The sequence below is a fragment of the Schistocerca americana genome, chromosome 9, assembly GCF_021461395.2.
Source record: "Schistocerca americana isolate TAMUIC-IGC-003095 chromosome 9, iqSchAmer2.1, whole genome shotgun sequence".
Lineage (NCBI taxonomy): Eukaryota > Metazoa > Arthropoda > Insecta > Orthoptera > Acrididae > Schistocerca > Schistocerca americana.
Genome location: NC_060127.1, coordinates 14669440 through 14695356, shown reverse-complemented (window position 1 = coordinate 14695356; position 25917 = coordinate 14669440). Strand labels below are relative to the sequence as shown.

The 25917-nt window shown below is 43.1% G+C and overlaps 1 protein-coding gene across 3 annotated transcripts in view; it reads left to right on the top strand.

Annotated features, from left to right (window-relative positions):
• Positions 1 to 25917, top strand: part of LOC124551348 — a 193262-nt gene that overhangs the window by 42963 nt on the left and 124382 nt on the right. For all 3 annotated transcript variants that reach the window (XM_047126379.1, XM_047126380.1, XM_047126381.1), the window contains exon 4: positions 17133 to 17378. In XM_047126379.1, the coding sequence (XP_046982335.1) occupies positions 17133 to 17378 (246 nt within the window). The remainder of the gene's footprint in view (positions 1 to 17132; positions 17379 to 25917) is intronic.

Genomic DNA, 25917 nt, shown 5'->3' with positions numbered 1-25917 from the left:
TGTGTTCGTCAACTTTCTGGTCATGTCCTGAAGATAAAGATGTAGCTGCAGCAGCTCCACTAGTTTCTGTACTTTCAGGATCTATTGTTCCACCCTCGCCGCTGCTAGGTCGTTCTCTCTTTGGCTTGAAATATCGTTGTAGTGCATCCTTTTGCTTCTTATCGTCATCTTCCTTCAGCGCCCGTCTTTTCCTATATTCACTGCCATACAGTCTTTTTCTACCGTCGGACATGTTTCGATCCAGCCTGTAAAGAACAATTACGTGAAACTAACTGTTGATGTCAATGTACTAACTTTGTTTGCAACACACTTCGCAGACAATTTCCTGATATTCCATTGCATGTAAATGGAAAATTATATTACTGTAGGATACACTGTTCAGGAGATGAAGTCATAAGAATTGAGCCGCTTGAAATTGAATTTCAGGCCGAATTTCACTACAGACGCAGGTGAAACAGTCAAAAAGAGTGGGGAGGAAGACAAAGGAGAGGGGAAGAATAAGGAGATGGAGTATAATAATAATGCAATAAATGCACACCAGGCATCGACAGGTACTAATGCTAGTTGAAATATATTAACTCACTGCACTATGGTTGTTCATTTCAAAGAACTGACACTCGACATCTGTCGTAATTTCCATGTGTCACTTCTTTCCTGTCTGATTATGGAATAAGGGCTAACAAATTAGTCATAGCCGTATCACTTCACCTTTCCTCGCTTTATTTTCATTGTAGCTATTTGGATGACGCGTGCTTATTTGCCGACTTGTCAATTTTTGAAGTAACAGATCATAAGAAAAATAAATTTTCCTATTCTGTAACCTTGAAGGAGAAAAATTCTAACTTACGAGTAATGTGCTTGCGCAATACTAATTGTACGTTATATGAAAAGTACTTACCTATTACACCCCAAGTTGCAAGAAATTTGGTCGCACCAATTCTTTTGTTCTTACGAAACGCAAAAAAGTGCTTCTGACCAATCTTGACTCCCTCGGCCACCTACCGAAACGAATTCTGTAGTTTTCATTGTAGAGAACGCAACAATACCTATTGCCTGGAAAGGCGAAGTGGTGACGCAGCAGTACCAGGAACTAGGTCACGTGACAAGGTACAGCGAGGCTATGGTTAAACTAGTGCCCAAGAAGAAGAAGCAAGAAGCTCACAATAAGTATGTGACTGAAGATATTGATAAATGTATTATCAGGCAGCAATTTCTATGGCATTATGAACAATAGAAAGAAATACGAACTTTGCAAAAACTCCACAACTTTTGTCAAACAGAAATGAGCTTCAAAGCTAGCAAGGAAACTCTTAGAAGCAATGTTCTGTTTATGGATTTTTGTTTTAGAAGGTGTCAAAATTAACGTTTTGTTTTGTGCGTACAAGAGGGCATTGTTACTAAAAGACCATACTTTCTCAGGTTTTCATCAGAATCAAAGCGACCAGTATTTTGCTAAGATGAAACATGGATTCACATGCATTATACAGTAAATAAATGTTGGCAAAGTGATAGTGTGCAAGTAGTATTGTCAAACAAAAGTGCTGGTCAGGGTTTAATTGTTGTTCATGCAGCAGAGACAGGAGTTTCATGGCTCAAAAACCAAAGTGTCCGACTATCACTCAGATATGGATAGCAAAAATTTTCAAAAATGCATCGAAACCCAACTTATGCCAGGCTTATTAGCAATGTCTTTATCCGTTGTAATTACTCGCAGCGTATTTACCCATTCAGAATACTTCTAGCAATTGTAGGTGTTGGACATGATTGACTGTAGTAATGTTCAACCATTTTTTTCCATAATGCAGGAAGAATAGAACACTCGGAAACTGCCATTGAAGGGCTTAGCAAAATTGCTTCCTGCTTAACATGTAACCACAGTATTGAACATGGCATTAGAATTTCCAAATCTTTTGCAAAATTAGTTGTGAGTAAATGCACGGTGCGTAACAGGCTGGCAGCGCTCCACACATAAGAATACTGGTGTGTAAGCCAGACTGCTTCCCCCTCTCTGTTCCTCTGGTGTAAACATGGTGGTGCTGCCACAGTGGCAAGGAAGAAATTAGTCCTCCTCCCTCCCCTTGTTCAACAGGGGCTGCTGGCAGGTAGTCGAGGCCCCATGCCACAGTTCCCGAAGCCGCTCCCTCCTGGGTTTGGTTTCAAATCCCCTCTTGGGCATGAATGTTGTTTATCCTTACAAAAAAAAAAAAAAAAAAAGAAGGGGGGGGGGGAGGTCAGATTTGCCACCCCTCAGAAAGTGCCGCCCCGTGTGGCCGCACATTTTGCTCGTGCCTTGAGCCGGCCCTGTGTGTGTGTGTGTGTGTGTGTGTGTGTGTGTGTGTGTGTGTGTGTGCAGTAGTAGTAGTAGTAGTAGTATTTTCAGAGATAATTGGCAGTTTTATATTATCCCCAAATCACATATTGTACGTAATGAAAATGATAATACCGAGGACCTTAAAGTGTTGTAGTAGTCATAATTGTGTGTGTTTGTATTTAATATCTTCCTTTGTGTGCCGATTCCAGTTCCACATTAATTACAAACTTAACAAGTTTCAAACGACACTATGTCACTATAGTTCAATTCTTTTATCTTGGCGGCTCGTGCATGCCCGCCCAGACGCGGGAGATTGCTGCGTTGCCAGTTGCACACGACGCACGCGCCAAGAGAAGCAGCACCATAGTATAGCATAGTTCGCGAGTTTGCGCTTAGGGGGGAGCGCGCAGTTCATAAAGTAAAGCCATCACGGCCGCATTAACCCTTTCGCTGCTACAAAGATGTGCTCCCTGCATTCGCGCTGTGCGCGATTTTGTCACTGCACTTCTCGCCTGTGCAGACACATGGTGTTCCGAATCATTCGATTCCACAAAAACTATTTGGCCCAAAAATTTGATTTTTACACATCTTCTTGACTGATACCTTCCCCCCATAAATGACTTAATTTTGTTTCGATGTTCAACGCAGTTATTATGCAGCATTAAATATAGTAAACCATTGCACAAAATTTTGAAGAGTTTGCAGAGGTAAAAGTCCATAGAGTATACTTTCCGTATGGTCGATTTTAGTTGACACAATGTTGAAAATGAAATGTGGACAAGATATCTAAATTTCATATAAAATTAGCTGTATAACAATATATAACGGTGGCAGGAGGAACAAGACTTCTGGTCAGGTGACTACAGGGTTATAAACACAGAATCAAGTAGGGGTAATGCAGGAGTAGGTTTAATAATGAATAGGAAAATAGGAATGTGGGTAAGCTACTACAAACAGCATAGTGAACGCATTGTTGTGGCCAAGATAGATACGAAGCCCACACCTACTACAGTAGTACAAGTTTATATGCCAACTAGCTCTGCAGGTGACGAAGAAATTGAAGAAATGTATGATGAAATAAAAGAAATTATTCAGATTGTGAAGGGAGACGAAAATTTAATAGTCATGGGTGACTGGAATTCGAGTGTAGGAAAAGGGAGAGAAGGAAACATAGTAGGTGAATATGGATTGGGGCTAAGAAATGAAAGAGGAAGCCGCCTGGTAGAATTTTGCACAGAGCACAACATAATCATAGCTAACACTTGGTTTAAGAATCATGAAAGAAGGTTGTATACATGGAAGAATCCTGGAGATACTAGAAGGTATCAGATAGATTATATAATGGTAAGACAGAGATTTAGGAACCAGGTTTTAAATTGTAAGACATTTCCAGGGGCAGATGTGGACTCTGACCACAATCTATTGGTTATGACCTGTAGATTAAAACTGAAGAAACTGCAAAAAGGTGGGAATTTAAGGAGATGGGACCTGGATAAACTGAAAGAACCAGAGGTTGTACAGAGTTTCAAAATGCAGTAAATGAAGCAGGCAAAAAGGAATACAAACGTCTCAAAAATGAGATCGACAGGAAGTGCAAAATGGCTAAGCAGGGATGGCTAGAGGACAAATGTAAGGATGTAGAGGCTTGTCTCACTAGGGGTAAGATAGATACTGCCTACAGCAAAATTAAAGAGACCTTTGGAGAGAAGAGAACCACTTGTATGAATATCAAGAGCTCAGATGGCAACCCAGTTCTAAGCAAAGAAGGGAAGGCAGAAAGGTGGAAAGAGTATATAGAGGGTTTATACAAGGGCGATGTACTTGAGAACAATATTATGGAAATGGAAGAGGATGTAGATGAAGATGAAATAGGAGATATGATATTGCTTGAAGAGTTTGACACAGCACTGAAAGACCTGAGTCGAAACATTGGAACTACTGACGGCCTTGGGAGAGCCAGTCCTGACAAAACTCTACCATCTGGTGAGCAAGATGTAGGAAACAGGCGAAATACCCTCAGACTTCAAGAAGAATATATTAATTCCAATCCCAAAGAAAGCAGGTGTTGACAGATGTGAAAATTACCGAACTATCAGTTTAATAAGTCACAGCTGCAAAATACTAACACGGATTCTTTACAGACGAATGGAAAAACTAGTAGAAGCCAATCTCGGGGAAGATCAGTTTGGATTCCGTAGAAACACTGGAACACGTGAGGCAATACTGACCTTATGACTTATCTTAGAAGAAAGATTAAGGAAATGCAAATCTACGTTTCTAGCATTTGTAGACTTAGAGAAAGCTTTTGACAATGTTGACTGGCATACTCTCTTTCAAATTCTAAAGATGGCAGGGGTAAAATACAGGGAGCGAAAGGCTATTTACAATTTGTACAGAAACCAGATGGCAGTTTTAAGAGTCGAGGGACATGAAAGGGAAGCAGTGGTTGGGAAGGGAGTAAGACAGAGTTGTAGCCTCTCCCCGATGTTGTTCAATCTGTATATTGAGCAAGCAGTAAAGGAAACAAAAGAAAAATTCGGAGTAGGTATTAAAATTCATGGAGAAGAAATATAAACTTTGGGGTTCGCCGATGACATTGTAATTCTGTCAGAGAGAGCAAAGGACTTGGAAGAGCAGTTGAATGGAATGGACAGTGTCTTGAAAGGAGGATGTAAGATGAACATCAACAAAAGCAAAACAAGGATAATGGAATGTAGTCTAAGTCGGGTGATGCTGAGGGAATTAGATTAGGAAATGAGACACTTACAGTAGTAAAGGAGTTTTGCTATTTGGGGAGCAAAATAACTGATGATGGTCGATGTAGAGAGGATATAAAATGTAGACTGGCAATGGCAAGGAAAGCGTTTCTGAAGAAGAGAAGTTTGTTAACATCGAGTATAGATTTAAGTGTCAGGAAGTCATTTCTGAAAGTATTTGTATGGAGTGTAGCCATGTATGGAAGTGAAACATGGACGATAAATAGTTTTGACAAGAAGAGCATAGAAGCTTTCGAAATGTGGTGCTACAGAAGGATGCTGAAGATTAGATGGGTAGATCACATAACTAATGAGGAAGTACTGAATAGGATTGGGGAGAAGAGAAGTTTGTGGCACAACTTGACCAGAAGGCGGCATCAGTTGGTAGGATATGCTCTGAGGCATCAAGGGATCACCAATTTAGTATTGGAGGGCAGCGTGGAGGGTAAAAATCGTAGAGGGAGACCAAGAGATGAATACACTAAGCAGATTCAGAAGGATGTAGGTTGCAGTAGGTACTGGGAGATGAAAAAGCTTGCACAGGATAGAGTAGCATGGAGAGCTGCATCAAACCAGTCTCAGGACTGAAGACCACAACAACAACAACAACAACAACAATATCTCGTTTAATTTAAGTACCACATAGGTGTCGTATGTAATATTGAGGAATATTCCACCTTTTGCGACTGTAACAAAAGTTTTATTTACACCGGACACGTTTGGCTTTATTTTAAAGCACTTTAATCAATCAAAAGGAAGTAGACAAAATACATTAAAGAAAACTGTGGACTTACAAAAATATTAGGACTTGAATATCCCGTGTATCAGTGAAGTGCTCTGAGCTATGTCAAATATAATTTTTGTGTGTGACATACACAAACAGCATTTATTTGCTAAAACACTGATCAGCCAACACAAACGTTGAATATTGTGTTACCGCAGCACAAAACTACGAAAGGTGACTTGGCAATGGAGGAGACAAAATACTGTCCACTGAAGATGCTTCAAAAGAGAGAAACGCGTCTGGTCTAAATAAGTCGCTTTCTACAGTTTCAGAAGAGGAATATATTTCAATACCATTGGTAAAACTGCGACTGTGGAACAAAAACAAGAAAGAGAACATGAGTACCATTGTGTATGTGCCATACCTTTCAAAAAATTGCATCCAAACGAATAAAATTCGTGAAGTAAGACACTTGGATAATGTTTTTAAATGAAGAAAATATTCAGCACCTTAACCCATAACCTCTCACTTAGTAGTCCGACACCCTAACCGTTATGCTAACGGAACTCATCTCACAATATAACTCCATGAGGACTCTAACATGTCACGCAAGATACTGACAAACACAGTTGGTATGACTATGAATTACTCAAGCTTCGTCGAAGTACAATAGGATATAAACAATTACCGCTGTTCTTTATTGCGAAAAAGCGGTTCGTGAGATTGGTACGAACACCTTTCCTTGCTATTGCCTGAATTAGGAGTCTTATTGCTTGTTTGTTTTAATTAATTAATAGAATATGAAGCAATTAGTATAAAGAATGCTTTTTCCAAACTTTCTATAAAAGAAAGTGTGCTATCAGGACATTGATTTGTTCTATTACTTTATTTATGACTGAACGTTTCTAAAACTGAAGACACTCGTCCGTGCTCTGCACTGCAGTCGAGATCTGGCAACGTCGTTCTCTGTTCATTGGCTGACTGTGTTTTGTGACGTCAGATGCGCAGAACGAACCTAAACTCGGCCGCCAACATAAATGACGCGCACTATAGCCTATCATCAGGGGTGGCTACTTACCTTACCTGTGGCAACTGCAAACTTACAGAGTGACTAGTAATTAACATCAATGAAGAAGTGCTATTTTAAACATAACATCATTGAACTATTTTATTACAGAATGAGAAATTGGAAGTTACAGTTTGATGTGCTTCTTTGATAATGTACTTTTGTTGTGAGCTGTTTAATCTGGCAGAGAAGCGAGTGCAGTTCACGTAAGTTCACAGAAATGTTCATCAGCTAAACAGCTCGATATTTATATTTGATAAACTTCAGTGTTGAGTAGTCATTCACACATATGAGTGGTCCAAAAAATATAGATCAGTGACTAGGCACTCTCTCTTGTTAACAAATATTTTTCTTCTGGAACATTATTTGAAAATTCAGCAGTTGGATAGCCATTTCGTTTCAGGCCCTTCAGTCCTCTTGTCCTCTTGAAGTTCCTTTTAGGTCCAACTATACAGCTGCTGAATCTTTAATCATTGATGGTGAAATGGGACATCCATCTTCCAACACATCAATAAGCAAAGGACTTTGCAAGAATGAAAATGGAGGTTTAAGTGCTGTCATATCACTAAACCTGACATTTATATCTTCATCAAGGACAGACATTTTACTTAAACAATCTTGTACTTGCACCTGAACGAAAGGGAGTCTTTCAGTAGTTTTCTTCAAGCATATGAAATGAACAAATGTTTTAGTCTCAAGGTCTTTCTGAGAGAGTCTTAATTTTTGTGAAAGCTGGACACAGACTGCAGTAAATCAGAAATAAGTTTTTCGGTTCCTTGTAAAGATGAGTGTAGTTTTTGTAAATGCTGAACATCATTAGTAAAGAAGACCTTATCTAAAAGCCACTGTGGCTCATTAAACTGAGGGAACTTCATCATTACTGATTACTAGTATGAAAGATTTGAACAGTTTGGTGTGTTTTGGCATTTGAGCAAATTTAGCTCAGGATTTTTGGTACCACCTGCATAACATGTGGAGATTGATAATATTTAGAAGCTAAATATTCTGTATGAATAATGCAGTGGGATACAATCTTCCCAGTAGGCAGTGAATATTTCACTAAAATACCTTCCAGAATTTCTGTAATGTACAACCTCTTCAGTGTAACAAGGTCTATGAGCTCTTTCACCACCTTTAAATCATTTAATAAATGTCTTACAAATATGGCAAGTTCCAGTTCATCTTGGGTATCTGTAGAATCATCCAGAGCCAGACTCACTGCTGAGCAGTCACACATTTTTTTGCAAGTTACTTACAACATCGTCACTAACAGCAGGACAGCATTCACCTCTCTATTGTATTTCTAAAAGCAAGCATTTGGTCAACCAGTTCTTGTAGTTTTATTATTTTTGGGACCTAAATAGAAACAACTTGTACATTATTGACCTTCACAAACTTGCCCTTCGAAAAAGCCAAGATGAAGCCAGCTCCAGATGTTAAATTTGCTACCTGGTAAACATGGTCATAACCCTGCTCTGTTCTTGAAATTTTTCCTTTCATGATCAAAATTGAGCTTTCCTTAACTGAGAACCAAGATGAATGCCTCTGCTGAAGCCACTGTGGTTAGAGTCTGGATGACATTTCAGATTACTTGCCTTGTGCTGTGTCAGTGTCACATGACACAAGTGTCACATCGATTTACTGTTCCCCTCTACAAAAAGGAATTGCTCGTCCTACTCTCACTCTGTTCCCTTCTTTGGGTTTACACTTCCTAGAAAACATTGTAGCTGTTACGACACCAGCAATAACCACAAGTTTACTTCAGCAGTGTCACTACATGGAGAAAAGCAGCCACAGGTTTGCACAGTTGTGAGTTGGAGCAAGGGATGCCTTTAGTATTGAGCTGCATCTACATCGGCTGCACCATGCTGTGCAAAACAAGCAAAAGAGGTTTGATGTAACACAGCACGTCAGGTGTGGATGGCAAACAACAAAAAACAAGTTCCACACAGTGTCAGTTCATCAGAGGAAATGCCTCATTCCTGTGGGGCACTGTTCAGTTGGCATTTCTCGTTTTCCATTTTTTTAATGATGGTCGTACACAGTGAACAGTGCTGCATACCTACAAACACTGCTCCATTCAATGCTGCCCTACATCGTTTGTGCGTGGCACATTCGATGTGGGCATGGCTTTATATAAGTACTTATAATTTTATTTTATTTATTTTTCTATTGTCACACTTGATTTCAAGAACCCCGCTATACTGATGCAATAGCTGCATGTGGCTCACAAGTCTCATTGTGACTACCTTTGCTATATATGCACATTTTGTGAATTAACAGTAATAATAAATATAATCCTAACTAAACATTTCATAGCTCAAAGATGCTAGATTATTTTTTCATAGGAAATACAGGATGTTGGTACTTGGTTTAAAAAACAAGTCGGACCTACGAGACTGACGGTTTGTCTTCATATTTGATTTTGACAAACATCTGTTTGTGTCTCTGCTTTGGAGCCTTATGATTCTCAGTGCCTCATGTGAAGTATTTACCACAAAAATGCACACAATAAATGTACCATTGAAGACGATAAATATGTTACTATGCAGCACATTCTTTGATATTATGGGCAATTCATGAAATATCAAACTTTACGGGAACTTCACAGGTTAAGTCATACAGATCTGGGGTTCAGGGCTAGCAAATAAAAATGGATAAAGGGCGCGGGGTACAAGGTTGGAATCGGAGAATGGGTTAAATGATGATGTGGTTGTAGGTGCCAGCTATATTGTGTTGGTGAGCCATTTGGGATGTATTATCCCAGGGAATTGGAATTGGACAAGATGAATTTACATATCGGTAATAACAATGGCATATCTTGAGGAACATTGTGGTAGTATAGTGTGTAAAGTTCCAGGCTAGTATGCTGGAGCGTGTGTTTGATCCTTGTGTAATGCAGTAATTTTTTCTCCCTTTTTCTTTATTCTTGTGCTACTTTCACAGCAGTCAGTGGGTGATGGCCGCCTTTCATGTATTGGTTACAAAATAGATAATAAATATGTAAAGTAAAATTGATTTCGTATTTAAAATGCAGCATGCAGATACGAATTTATTATTTTACAATTTTAAATTCTAGTGTGATAGTTGTCATAGAAACGTTGGTGACAAATTGTTCTTTCAGCATGAACGTTGTATGAAACATATCTTGCCACAGTGACATTTAATTTACGTAAATATGAAAAGAAAATGGATGTTAATTTAGCAGACATAAATCAGTGTCTCTCATATATTCAGTCATATATACCAACTAATTTTGATCCTGTGAAAAACAAAATTCACGCGACTTGCGTCGAACCCAAGACATACTGTGTGTCAGTCTGATACCTTAAATGCTGGGCTGTCTTGCTAATCTGAAAATCGATGCTATTTTAAATGGTAGTATGTAAACTAATCTTGTACACATTCCAAGTGTTCCAATTACAGTGTTCGAGATGTATTGTCATATAAGTTCTGGTCTAGGTTTGTCATGGTACATAGCATATTGCCATGGAGATGTGTAGTGTGTGACAATACTTGACTTTTGAGAGTGCTGGAGTGTGCATTGTTGCTGCCTCCTCCCCCAGCACTGCCACCTTGGCTAAGACTTCAGTTCACTCTACCGGGCAAAGGCAATTACATTGCCTTAATGTTGGTTTGTTGACACACAGTGTATCATCTTATAAATTTGTGACATAAAGTATCAGAATAATTGTTGATCCAGTAAACTTTTTGTGATAATTGGCACTTATAATGCATTATGTGGCACAAAGGCTAACTTGTTCCTGCACTCTGGACTCAGTAATCACAGTAGGAAAAATGAAAATAAATGTTAAATTACTGTTTCATTAGTCTAGGAAGTTTTTAGAGCCACTGTCGATTCCTTTGCAAGTCTGTGATCTACTCCTGACAGAAAACTTGAGACGAAGTATGCAGCTCTCCCCCAAATCTGTAGCTCCCATAGTGGCGGAAGATGCTGGGGATATCAGATGCTATTTTTTCCCATCTTATTTCTACATCCACATTGCTGTACTTTTTTTATTTACAATGTGATTGCAATCGATTTTGTAGCTGTAAGGCTCCATTTTGTGGCACGAAACTGGTGTACATCAGCAGCTTGAGGAAAATGCTCAACTGTTCATTAAGAGGTACAGCTACAAGTTAATTAAACGAGTTGGGGTTTTATCACATTTTTAATCGAATTACGCATTATGTCACTGAATGACACATTGTAGTTCTAATTTTGAGAGTAATGGAATTGAGAAATAGTTTTTAGGATATGGAGATAGAAATGGAATAAACAGTAATAGTTTGTGTTGTTGAATTGGTTTAAGGAACATTTTGCTAGCTTACATTTGTTTCCAGTAAATATTAATCAGGCAGTTGGCTTTTTACACATTTTTATAGATTTTTTGCCTTAACTGAAGGTCACAGTTTGTAGTATTAGACAGAAAGTCATTGACTAAAACAAGTAATATCCGGTGTTCCCCAAGGAAGTGTTATAGGCCCTCTATTGTTCCTGATCTATATTAACGACGTAGGAGACAATGTGAGTAGTCCTCTTAGGTTGTTTGCATATGATGCTGTCATTTACTGTCTTGTAAAGTCATCAGCTGGCCAAAACGAATTGCAAAATGATTTAGATAACATATCTGTATGGCGTGAAAAGTGGCAATTAACCCTGAATAAAGAATAGTGTGAAGTTATTCGCATGAGTACTAAAAGGAATCTGCTAAATTTTGATTACACGATAAGTCTCACAAATCTTAAGGCTGTAAATTCAACTAAACACTTAGGGATTACAATTACAAATAGCCTAAATTGGAACGATCACATAGATAATGTTGTGGGTAGAGCAAACCAAAGACTGTGATTCATTGGCAGAGCACTTAAAGGTGCAACAGGTCTACTAAAGAGACTCCTTACATCACACTTGTCTGCCCTTTTCTGGAGTATGGCTGTGCGGTTTGGGATCTGCATCAGGTGGGACTGACAGATGATATCGAAAAAGTTCAAAGAAGGGCAGCTCGTTTTGTGGAGATAGTGCCACAGACATGATACTTGAATTTGAGTGGTAGTCATTAAAACAAAGGCATTTTTCGTTGCGATGGAATCTTCTCAGGAAATTTCAATCATCAGTTTTCTCCATCGATTGCAAAAACATTCTGTTGGCACTCACCTACATAGGGAGAAATGATCATCACAATAAAATAAGAGAAATCAGGGCTCGCACGGAAAAATTTAAGTGCTCGTTTTTCCCGCGTGCTGTTCGAGAATTGAACAGTAGAGAGACAACTTGAAGGTGGTTCATTGAACCGTCTTCCAGGCACTTTATTGTGAATAGCCAATTAATCACATAGATGTCGAAAATCCACTCTGTGCTCGTACCAACTACACACAATATGGTTGTGATTTTTTGTTGTAATTAATGGAGTAATCAAAGGATAATGTATGTTTCTGTGTCCACATGCACAGTGGTACGTATTCTTATGTTTTTATGTTAGTTAGACCAAAGTTCCATTCTGCACATTTACAGTTTTCTGGTACATCATTCATATATACAATAATAATAATAATAATAATAGTTATAAATCTGAGTCTGCCACACTGTTGTGCAAAATTAAAGCAACTAAAGGAAATCTTGCTAGGTTGTGTTTGTTTTGCCACAAAACAGTGATAGTAAAGGAGAAACAATGTAAAAAATATACAGAATACAAACAGCTGCAACATGCATAATGGTAGACAGAAATGTTCTTTGTTTTTTTCCAACTTAACGAATTTGCACACACATTCTGACAACTGGGTAATGTACTCAGTATGTGGTGTGACAACCTCTGGCAGCAGTACAGGCCTGACAATGACAGAGCATGCTGTGAATTACGTCATCTGTTTCATGTTGAGGCAGTAATGTCTATTCTTCCTGCAGAGCTGTTTGCAGTCTTGGAGACTGACTGGTGGATGCTGATGTGATGCAAGCCATCTCCCTAGTGCATCCCAGACATGCTCTATGTGATTCAAATCTGGAGAGCTATGGGATTCAAATCTGGAGAGCGAGCAGGCCACGCATGCAATATCTTCCGTTTCCAAGAAAACATCAACTGCCCGTGCCATATGAGCTCGAGCATTATCGTCCATCAATATGACGTCTGGGCCCACAGCACCTCGCAACAACTGCAAATGAGGTCCCAAGATCTCCTCAAGATACCTGGCAGCAGTTAAACCTTTCAGATTCATCTGTACAGTTTCATGAAGAGGGGTTTGAGTGAGAAACATAATCCCTGTCCACACCTCCTCGATAGGTCTCTTTCCACAGTGTTTGTGCCCAGAAGTTGTGGTCAATGTTCCCTCCAGATGTGAATCCATCGAGAATCGCTTTCCAGACTAAATCAGGACTCATCTGTGAAAATAACATTGTACCACTGTCCAACTGTCCAGGTGGCATGTAGATGACTCCACCGTAGAAGTCCCCTTCTGTGAAGATGTATCAGAGGTAAGACACAGAGCATGTCTCTGTCGAAGCTTCCTCCACACCTTTTGCCTCAATACAACACGTCCAGTGGATGCTGCGAGCTCACATGACAGTTGCGGTGCAGTATTAAGGCAGTAATGTCATGCCCTTACAGCCAAATAATGGTCCTCACTTCTGAAGTCACACGTAATGGGCTCTGCCGTGGTCTTTGAGATACATTTTCGGTCTCTACAAACTGTTACCACATTCAAGAAACAACCGAATGATTCACATTAAGCTACTGGGCCAAATCAGTTTGCTAGTGTGCTGCTTCTTTTCTTTTTATGGCCGTCCACCGCAGTGTCTGGTAGGCATCTTCTCTCTGCCACACTGCACTGTGTATGACCGTGTACACAGCAATTGTGAATGTGGGGCTACCCAGTGACACTATCTCGTTTCGTAGGTACCCTGACGTCATCGTTGTCATGGTAATCCATTGGCTGAAAATCCATCTTCGTGCAGAACATGATCTTTAGGACATCTGTTTGATAGTTTGTGTGATTATATTGTGACTTAGACACAGGAAGGGAAACAGCAGTATGTTGCTTTAATTTTGGACACCAGTGTATATACTGCTTTGTGAATAACAGACAGATTGAGCTAAGTTTTCATAGAATCACAGCTTGCAGACTCTACAGTGATTCCTAAGGGTAGTTTTTGATCTCAGAAAATGTCATCGTTTTGAGCATAAAATTTGTCCCATAGTTCTTCAATAAATTGTCATGGACTGAATTCAAATGATTAGCATAAATTACGAGCCTCTGACCTGCAATGAACTGCTGCTAGAAGGGGATCAAGTTCTTGTATATAATTTTATATAATCGAGATAGTATTGTATCCAGAGTTAGTTCCTATAAAATTCTTCTGTGTTGTACACCACATCCTGGTACACAGCATGATGTTCAATCCAGAAGAATTGCATGGAAATTGTATCCCAGGAAGTAGCAAGAATCATTTCATGCGAGTGACTAATTTTGTGATATGTTGCAGTAATTTCAATTCATTTGTGCACATATGGTACCATGTACTGTCGCCTTCAAATACGTCAGTGCTCAGTCAAATGTGCAAAAGTAAATGCTCCACTGTTGCGTAACTCTACATCTTTATATTAAGTGGAGTGGTGAAGTGGAGGCACAAGACTTGATGGATAATTGCTTAAGAAAATGAAACATCTACAGCCATCCTTACGATGTCATCTTACATAAGTGAACGGCCAAAGTCCCATGGACCTCCAGTTGCAAGGAAGGAGATACAGAAACTTAATGAATTATTAGGGTTTCTAAAAAAATTATTACTATGTGGTTGAGTTTCCAAATGTGTAACTAACAATTTTCCATTAATCTCTCTCTCTCTCTCTCTCTCTCTCTCTCTCTCTCTCCTTTTTTTTTTTTTTTTTTTTTTTTTTTTTTTTTTTTAAGCCATTGTGTCCATTAATACCTCGGGGCTACAGCAGCGTTCAGTGCAGTGCAATATTTTTGAAAGTTGCCTTTGTTCTAATTAATTAGTAGTAGTAGTAGTAGTAGTATTTTTCTGGGGATCACTTTTACAGTGCAGTGCAATATTTTTGAAAGTTGCCTTTGTTCTAATTAATTAATTAATTAATTAGTAGTAGTAGTAGTAGTATTTTTCTGTGGATCACTTTTACAGTGATACTGAACATTCAACAGTATTACAGATTAAGAACAAAAAAGTGATTTATGTGTGGGTTGGAACTGTAATAGGGCACATCACTGTAATTACCGTTATACACAATCCTGGTGACTACATTGAAAGACAGTAAAACGTTGAAGCGTGTATCTACTTTGTATAAGTTGTAAATAAATAGATGCCACTATTAAAGTTGCATCCCTCGAGTATACAGTCATTTACATACTTACAGGTCTAGTTCGACAGGTGTTGGACAGGTAATTGACTGTGGCCTTATGGTAGAAACTATCCTGGCATTTGCCTGAAGTAATATAAGGAAACAGCAGAAAACATAAATCATGATGGTTGAATGCAGATTCTATCCTGTATCGTCTTGAATACAAAGCTAGTCTCTTAACAGCAGTGCAGCATCATTTTGGTTATCCAAAGGGTAGAATGCTGTTTTACTTATACATTCTTGTAAAGAGGTTATTTCATAATGTAGAAACGTAGTTCTACTCTGTTCATGAATTTCTCGACATCAGTCACTCCACACACTACCAGCTGGTAACAGAATCAAGATGATGATCACTTTCCATTTCGTTATCATATCCCACATTATTAAGATCGATGATGAGTTCACAAAGAGGTTAAGGTGTAAGTATTAAATGTTAGAGAGCATAACACAAAAATTTTCCTGACAGAACATTATAGTGCAAAAGTGTGTTGTGAAATGACAGGTTTTTGTTGTATCAAAGAAAATAATCAGTGCTTGGAAAAGTAATATTATATGAATGTATAAAAAATTTGCTCACCGAGTGACAGCAGGAGATAGCATGTGAAAGATATTTGCACAAGCTTTCAGAGCCCGTTGCTCTCCTTGACTGCACAGAAAGGAAAGGAAGAGGGATGAAGGAAAAGTACTGGTGAGGAAATGGGGAGAGTTAAAAAAAAAATCGCCCAGAACCTTAGGTCAGGGAAGACTTACTGGATGGGATGAGAAGGAAAGACTGTAGGGCACCTGCACCAGGTGAGCGTGGAAGTTGGGTGATAAGGAAGACAAGGGAGCAGCGAAAAGGAATTAGTTACTGGAAAGATATGCTGAGACCACAGAAATTATTATTATAATTGCTGTAACTGTTGCTAATGTAATCTTTAATTTGCATACATATAAATTTTATCAAATTAAAATGTGAGTGACAGCTGTGTAACTGTACACCATATGTTTTTTCCAGCTTTCTGATTTTGTGTACAGGGAACTGTGGTTTATGGACAGACATCAAGCCTGTAAGCCCCACTTTCTTCTATCTCTAATGACCTCGATGTTGACAGTGTGGTAAACTCAAATCTTTCTTCAACCTTTTAAAATGTATCACTTTGATATTTCAGTGCTCAAGCCAATCAGTCCATTACCTTCTTTTGTTTTGCCATGTTAGACATCTTGTCAACAACATCACAATGATTGGGAGTATTATCAAGAGAAACTGTTGACATTGTAAACATGCAACACACACACACGACTTCCTTCTGACATTGTCCACTGTCATTGAACTAACAACAGTAATAATAAAGGATACAATACTAACCTTGCCAATATAAGAAATGAAAAGGTCTGGCAACTGCGGGTAGCGGCTGGTCTCGTTCTTGTGAGCCCTAAGCTTGCTGTGCCTTCCTCATGGTCCTCACCCCCACTGCTTCTTTTGCAGCTGTCAGTCCTAAAGCAAATTTTGAACAAACTGTATGTAGTAGTTTCAGTAAGTGTATGCTAATGAGTGAACTGGCTCTGTTATTACCCCTCCACCTTTTTAAGATTGGCAAGCTTTCCACAAAAGACTTCAGTTATGTGCCAGAATGACTTCTTAGACAAGGCCGTGGCTAAGTTGTTTTCTTTGTTCAGTCCAGTGTGTAGTCTGTCTTTAATGCCGTGTAACGTAGATAGCGTGCGAAGCTCTAAACCTATTTCAGTTTTCTCTCTCAGAGGTGCTTCTTTCATCTTTGGTGTAATTGGCTCTCATCATCAAATACAGGCACATGTAAAATGAAGACTTAACTTTATTTTTTGAACTATGTATACTACTTTTCATAGTGTATCATTTTGTCATTATACAGCTCATGAAATTTTACATATCATTGTGAAAGCTCTACACACATAATGTCCACAGAATATGATCCAGCACGGACGTATTCCCACGATGATGACAGCAACAGCAGCAGTGTGTTTGGGCACTATGACAGTGGGAAGGATGTACTGTCACCACCAGCATCACATCTGAATGTTCCATCCAGTAAAGGCAAGCAGAAGGTGAAATATTCTGGCTCCCCTGTACCATCCACAAGTAGGAGTGGCACCTCTAAGAAGCTGAGCATCGATCTCTCCAACCCAGCATTCCGAAAACCCCTCGACATGGGTAAGTGACAAACCTGTACTATTTGGTATTTGGATTTTGATCCTGTGATAACATGTGATAGCTGCAGGATGGTGTGTTCTGGGGATTTGTTGTTGGCATTACAGTTGAGTTAATGGGTTCAAAATGAATCGGTTTAAAAGTATATTTTGTTTCAGTATCATATTTAGACTTAAATTAAGTATAGTAGCTGGTAACATGAAAAACTATTCTGAGGAATCTGATGGACTGTAGCACAACTTGATAAGAAATGCACAGGTGTTCAGTAGTCGCCAGAAACCCCACCGTGTGCACTTGCTGATCCCAGGTTGTGCATTCAAAGGTATGTAGTCCAGATTCCTCGACTTGCGCCATATGGTGGTGGGGTTTCGGGTTCCGCTAAATAGGTCAGGTGTCCACTACACACAGGAGGCAGCTACATGGGTAAAAGTTGCTGTGTGGTGTGAACTAGGCAGTTTCTTTGGTTAGACAGTCATGGGAAAGATCAAAAAGGGCTCCAGTCTCAAAGGGGACAGGGCAAAGAAACGACGAGAATCGACTAAGCAACAGGCGGTATTGTAGTTGTTAATTGTCGTAGCTGTGTTGGAAATGTACCAGAGCTTCAAGTGCGGATAGAAAGCACTGAAGCTGAAATTGTTATAGGCACAGAAAGCTGGCTAAAGCCAGAGATAAATTCTGCTGAAATTTTTACAGAGGCGCAAACCGTGTTCAGAAAGGATAGATTAAATACAGTAGGTGGTGGTGTGTTTGTGCCTGTTGTTAGTAGTTTATCTTGTAGTGAAGTTCAAATAGATAGTTCCTGTGAATTACTATGGGTAGAGGTTATACTCGACAGCCGTATCAAAATAATAATTAGCTCCTTCCACCGACCCCCCGACTCAGATGATATAATAGCTGAACACTTCAAAGGAAACTTGAATCTCATTACAAATAAGTACCACACTGAAACATGGACTATGAGGAAGAAAGGCAGAGACAGGCTGGAGGCTTTTGAGATCTGGACAGAGGATGGAAAGAATAAGTTGGATGGACAGAGTAAAAAATGAAGAGGTACTGGGAAGAGTGGGAGAGAAAAGACAGTTACTACATGTAAGAAAGAGAAGAAAAAGAAATTGGATTGGGCTTGTATTAAGAAAGAATGACGGACTGATAAAAACAGTTTTAGAAGGTTATGTAGAAGGGAAAAGGAAGTGAGGAAGGAAGAGATTCCAGATACTGGATGACATGATGGACGGTACAACATACAGCAGCCTTAAGAAGGAAGCAATGGATCACAGAAAATGGAGAGTTTAAGAATCTGCTAATATAGCAGATAACATGATGATGATGATGACCCCACTCATAGTTATAATTGGTGGAGACTTCAATCTACCCTCGATTTTTTGGCAAAAATACATGTTCAAAGCCAGTGGTAGACAGAAAACATCTTCCGAAATTGTACTAAATGCTTTCTCTGAGAATTACTTTGAACAGTTAGTTCATGAGCCCACATGAATTGTAAATGGTTGCGAAAACACACTAGACCTCTTAGCCACAAATAATCCTGATCTAATAGAGAGCATCATGACGGATACAGGGATTAGTGAACACAAGGTCATTGTAGCGAGACTCAAAACCATATCAACCAAAACCACTAAAAATAATCGCAAAATATATCTATTTAAAACAGCAGATAAAAATTCGCTTGATGCTCTCCTAAGAGAGTGTCTCCATTCCTTCCAAGCTAATTCTGTAAGTGTGGCTCAAATTATGTAAGTATGGCTCAAAATCAAAAATACAGTATCGACAGCAATAGATAGATTCATACCACATAAGTTAATAAGAGGCGGGACTGGTCCACCATGGTACACAAAACACGTCAGAACACTTGCAGAAGCAACGAAAAAAGCATGCCAAATTCAGAAGAACGCGAAATCCCCAAGACTGGCTAAGTTTCACGGAAGCTCGAAATTTAGTGCAGACGTCAATGTGAGTTGCTCTTAATAGTTTCCACAATGAAATATTGTCTCAAAATATGGTAGAAAACCCAAAGAGATTCTGGTCGTATGTAAAGTACACCAGTGGCAAAAAACAGTCAATACCGCCACTGCACGATAGCGATGGAAATGTTACCGATGATGGTGCCACTAAAGCAGAGTTACTAAATACAATCCCCCCTGCGGGTTCGGGGGTTAGAATAGGCCCGCGGTATTTCTGCCTGTCGTAAGAGGCGACTAAAAGGAGTCTCAAGCGTTTCGGCCTTACGTGATGGTCCCCTGTCGGGTTTGACTTCCATATCTCAAAATTTTTCCGAAGAGCGAGCCGATTGGGGAAGGGCGCCTTACTTGGTGCATTGTGTCCGTGTTGTGTTGAGAACTTTCGCCATCTTCTTCGTCGTTGCATTGCAGTCTTGCCCGCTCTCCATCTCTTGGGCATCGATGCGCCCCTGCGTGCACTTTCTGCCAAGCACTGTTCAGGGCCATTTTCTGCACTGACGACGCCCATGGACCACATGTCACCTAACATCCAGCACGGTAGCCAGTCCGTTGTGGTGGGGCCACCATGTACCCTCTTGGTTGTAGCCCCCTGACAACACAGGGATCGCTCTACTGATGCCTGCGCCGTTCACTCCCCACGTATGCCAAGGAGTAGATGCCCATCTCCCTGGGGCATCAGGACTCCCGGCAATGGCCATCCTGCTAGGTGGCTATTGCTGTGGCTGGGTGGCGCCCGTGGGGAGGGCCCTTGGTCGGAGTAGGTGGCATCAGGGCGGATGACCCGCAATGAAGCGTGGTACATCATCTCTCGCTGGCGGCCAGCCGCCAGCAGTCTCTAAGCGTTCTCGGGCTCAATTTAATGCTCAGAAGTACGATCTGAAAACGTTCCCCTCCCTGGCCACGCCGTGGGAAGAGCGTAAGTCTCAGGATGGAGGTAATAGTTATTCGCCCCGATTCTTAGTTTGCACGAGAGCTGATGGGGAGTCTTTTCTCTCCACAAAGCCTCAGTTCTTCGTCGAGCATTTAGAGGACAAGTTTGGGGAGGTGGAGGGCTTGTCTAAAATGCGCTCTGGGTCCGTACTGATACAAACGGCATCCTCCGCCCAGTCCCGCAGGTTACTTGCTTGTGACAAGTTGGGGGATGTTAACGTTTCTATTACACCACATAAGAGTTTAAATATGGTCCAGGGTGTTATTTTCCATAGGGATCTCCTTTTGCAGTCTGATGACGAGCTGCACGCCAACTTAGAACGTAGAGGTGTTCATTTCGTCCGGCGAGTTCATTGGGGTCCGAGGGACAATCAGGTTGCTACCGGTGCCTTCATCTTGGCCTTCGAGGGTGATACGTTACCGGAAAAGGTCAAGGTGATGGTCTACCGATGTGACGTCAAGCCCTATATCCCTCCCCCGATGCGGTGCTTCAAGTGCTGGAAGTTCGGCCATATGTCTTCCCGCTGCACTTCCAGCCTCACATGTCGCGATTGCGGACGCCCATCTCATCCCGATACTCCATGTGCCCCGCCTCCCATCTGCGTCAACTGCGGGGAGCACCATTCACCTTGCTCGCCTGACTGCAAAGTCTTTCAGAAAGAGCGCAAAATCATGGAATATAAGACCCTGGACCGGCTGACCTATACTGAGGCCAAACGGAAATATGACAGACTCCATCCTGTGAGAATGACATCTTCTTATGCATCTGCTACAACAACTGTGCTAGCTCCATCAGTTTCGAGACTTCCAGCCAGCTCGATAAGCAGTAAGACTCCTCCTGCCCCCTTGCCCGTGGGGGGCTCTGCCCAACAGGTTGCTCCTGCACCACCTACCTCAGGAGCAACCTCCTCCCACCCGTCGGGGACGTCCGTCCCCGCTTCTCAGCCGGAGAAGCGTCTAACTTCGACTACTCTCGCCCGTAAGAGTTCCCTTGGGACCCTCCCTTCCCAGGGTTCCACCAGCGGGAAGGATGACGGCCACCAGTGGCGTAAGTCCTCACCAGCGGCCGGGCGTAGGGCTTCACGATCCTCCTCTGTCCCGGAGACTGAATCGGTGAAGCCTTCCCTGCCGGTGAAACCCAAGGTTCAGCGAGAGAAGTCCAAGAGAAAGACCTCTAAGGCCAAAGAACTTGCGGTGGCACCAACCCCACCGCACCTTTCGCGCTCTGCGTCTGAGGATGAAGTCGAGATTCTAGCGTCCGCTGAGGACCTTGATCTCGCTGGTCCCTCAGACGCCATGGATGCCTCTCGTACAGGTACTGAATCGGTGGCAGTGAGTGAACAAGCGGCGTAAATTGCCTTCCCAGTCCTTTCACGCGTTTCTCAGCCATGGACAATACCATCCTCCAGTGGAACTGCGGTGGTTTTTTCCACCATTTAGCTGAGCTCCGCCAACTTCTCAGCCTTCGCCCTTTCTTCTGCATTGCTTTCCAGGAAACTTGGTTTCCAGCGATGCGAACCCCCGCCCTCCGTGGCTATCGGGGTTATTACAAGAACCGAGCAGCTTATGAAAGGGTGTCTGGTGGCGTCTGCATATATGTCCTTCACACTCTGCACAGCGAGTCTGTCCCTCTCCAGACGCCTTTAGAGGCTGTCGCCGTACGCGTATGGACGCCACAGGCTGTTACCGTCTGCAGTCTTTACATTCCACCGGATGGTGATGTCTCGCAGCATGTCCTGGCTGCACTGGTCGCCCAATTGCCGCCACCTTTCTTGCTATTGGGCGACTTTAACGCCCATAACCCTCTGTGGGGTGGGTCAATGGCCACAGGTCGAGGCGCCATCGTTGAACATTTGTTGTCGCAGCTCGATCTCTCGCTGTTAAATGATGGCGCCTTCACACACTTCAGTGTGGCGCATGGCACCTACTCCGCCATTGACCTTTCCATCTGTAGCCATAGCCTCTTACCGTCTGTCCAATGGAGTGTGCATGACGACCTGTGTGGTAGTGACCACTTTCCGCTCTTTTTGTCACTACCACAGCGTCACTCTTCTGGGCGCCCTAGCAGATGGGCTATGAATAAGGCTGACTGGGATTTGTTCTCCTCCACTGCCGCTTTTGAGCCTCTCTCTACTGATGACATTGATGCGGTGGTTCAATCTGTCACCACCGGCATCGTTACTGCCGCCGAATCTGCCATTCCCCGTTCTTCTGGGTCCGCTCGGCGGAAGGCTGTGCCTTGGTGGTCGCCTGAGATCGCTGAAGCGATTAAAGATCGCCGGCGGGCGCTCCAGCGTCACAAGCGACATCCCTCCTTAGCCCACCTTATCGCCTTCAAACGGCTGCGTGCGCGGGCCCGCCTCCTTATCCGCCAAGGCAAGAAGGAGTGTTGGGAGCGGTATGTGTCCACCATTGGCCTCCATGTCACTCCCTCGCAGGTCTGGGCCAAGATTCGACGCGTCTACGGCTATCGGACCCCTGCCAGCGTCCCTGCGCTCTCACTGAATGGAGCCGTTTGTACCGACTCCGACGTCATTGCAAATCGCTTAGCAGAGCATTTTGCTATGAGTTCCGCTTATGCGAATTACCCCCAGGCCTTCCGCTCCATTAAAGAGCGGCTGGAACGTCGGAGCCTTTCGTTTCGCACCAACCACCCGGAATCTTACAATGCTCCATTCAGTGAGTGGGAATTTCGCAGTGCCCTAGCTGCTTGCCCTGATACCGCTCCTGGGCCAGATGGCATCCACTGTCAGATGCTGAAACACGTTTCAGTGGACTGCCAGCGGCGCCTTCTCGATCTTTACAACCGTCTTTGGGTCGAGGGGGTGTTTCCGTCGCAATGGCGGGAAGGCATTGTCATCCCCGTTTTGAAACCTGGGAAGACCCCTCTGGAGGTGGACAGCTACCGTCCCATTAGCCTCACCAACGTTCTTTGTAAGTTGCATGAACGGATGGTGAGCCGGCGCTTGCATTGGGTACTGGAGTCTCGGGGCCTTCTGGCTCCGTCTCAGGGTGGGTTCCGTAAAGGCCGCTCCGCCACCGACAATCTGGTGAGTCTGGAGTCGGCCATCCGTACTGCTTTTGCCCGCCGTCAGCACCTGGTCGCTGTCTTTTTCGACATGCGGAAGGCGTACGATACGACATGGCGTCATCACATTCTTTCTACGCTTCATGGATGGGGTCTTCGGGGTCCTCTGCCGATTTTTATCCGCAATTTTCTGTCGTGTCGTACCTTCCGCGTGCAAGTCGCGGGCTCGTATAGTTCCTCCCACGTCCAGGAGAACGGTGTGCCACAGGGCTCTGTTTTAAGTGTCTGTCTGTTTTTAATAGCCATTAACGGGCTTGCTGCGGCCGTGGGAAATTCTGTCTCCGCTTCCCTGTATGCTGACGACTTCTGCCTTTATTACAGCTCTACTGGCATTGCAGCTGTTGAACGTCAGCTACAGGGCGCTATCCGTAAGGCGCAGTCTTGGGCTGTAGCGCATGGGTTTCAGTTTTCGGCAGCCAAGACTCGCGTTATGCATTTCTGCCGGCGCCGAACAGTCCATCCTGAGCCGCGGCTTTATCTTGCCGACGAACTCCTTGCTGTGGTGGAGACCCACAGGTTTTTGGGGGTGGTTTTCGATGCCCGGTTGAATTGGCTGCCTCATATCCGGCAGCTCAAACAGACGTGTTGGCGGCATCTCAATGCACTCCGATGTTTGAGCCACACCCGCTGGGGAGCCGACCGCTCTACCCTGTTACGGCTCTACCAGGCGTTAATCCAGTCCCGTCTGGATTATGGGTGCCTGGCATATGGCCTCAGCATCCCCGTCTGCGTTGCGGGTGCTGGACCCAATTCTTCACAGCGGGATACGCCTTGCCACTGGTGCTTTCCGCACCAGCCCTGTGGACAGCTTACTCGTGGAGGCAGGTGTCCCTCCACTGCGGTTCCGACGCCAACGTTTGCTGGCCGCTTATGCTGCCCATGTTCTAAGCTCGCCCGGGCATCCTAACTATCGTCTCCTGTTCCCGCAGTCGGTCGTCCATCTGCCGGAACGTCGGCCCCGGTCGGGTTGTCCGATCGCCATACGCGTCAAGGAGCTTCTCTCCGGGCTTGGGCTTGTCCCTGTTCCGCCTCCTTTCCGGGCACCTCTGCGTACACCCCCGTGGTGCGTTCCTCGCCCTTGCCTTCGGCTAGACTTGGCACAGGGCTCGAAGGACTCAGTCCCTCCAGAGGCCTTCCGCCGCCGCTTTTATTCCATCCTGGCCACGTATCAGGGCTCTGGCATTGTTTACACCGACGGCTCGATGGTTGCTGGTCGAGTCGGTTATGCGCTCACTCTAGGGGACCATTCCGAACAACGTTCCTTGCCGGCTGGCTGCAGCGTTTACACTGCTGAGCTGGTCGCCATCTTTCGAGCCCTAGAGTATATCCGCTCCTGCTCAGGTGAGTCCTTCGTTATCTGTAGCGATTCCCTGAGCAGTTTACGAGCACTCGACCAGTGTTTTCCTCGTTCCCGTCTGGTGATGGCTATCCATGAGTCCCTGCATACTCTTGCGCGTTGCGGCCGCTCTGTGGTCTTCGTATGTTGGGATCCCCGGCAACGAGAATGTTGACCGGCTGGCGAAAGAGGCGACTAGTGCACCATCTCTGGACGTTGGCCTCCCGGAGACAGATTTGCGAGCGTTCCTGCGCCGCAAAATTGTGGCCCTTTGGGACACTGAATGGCGCGGCCTGCCTTCATGCAACAAACTTCGGGCCATCAAGGGGGCTACCGGTGTGTGGCGCTCCTCCTTGCGGGTCTCTCGCAAGGAGTCTGTTGTCCTCTGCCGGCTGCGCATTGGGCACACTCGGCTTACGCACGGCCACTTATTGCGCCGTGAGGACGCGCCTCTATGTCGCTGCGGCTCCGTTTTATCCGTGGTTCATGTTTTATTGGAGTGTCCGTTTTTAGCTGCGCTCAGGCAGTCGTTCGCACTGCCTGACTCGCTCCCTGCCCTTTTAACAGATGACTCGGCTATGGCTGACTTAGTTTTGCGTTTTATTCAGGCAGGGGGTTTTTATTCTTTAATCTGAGTGTTTCTGTTTTTATCTTATTGTTTTGTGTTGATTCTGGCCTTTGGTCTCCGGTTTTAAACTGATTTTTTAATGTGTTTCAAGTGGTTGGCTTTTCCTTTTTATTTCTATGGTCGGCCAACCACCGTCACACTCTGTGTGGTTTTAGTTCGTTTTGTCTTGTCTTTGTCTCAGTTTCTCTTGTTCTGTATCGTCTGTGATCTCTTCTGTTCCTCGTTTTTATTCTCTGTGGGTGTTCTTTGTCTTTGGAAAAAGGGACTGATGACCATAGCAGTCTGGTCCCTTTAATCCCCCAAACCAACCAACCAACCAACTAAATACAATTTTCCGTAATTCCTTCATGAAAGAAGATGAAGTAAATATTCCAGAATTTGAAACCAGAACAGCTGTTAACATGAGTGACATGAGAGTAGATATCTTAGGTGTTGCGAAAAAACTCGAATCACTTAAGAAAAGTAAGTCTTCTGGTCCAGGTGGTATACCAATCAGGTTCCTTTCAGAGTATGCAGACACAATAGCGCCTTTCGTAGCAATCATATACAACCGCTCACTTGACGGAAGGTCTGTTCCTAAAGAC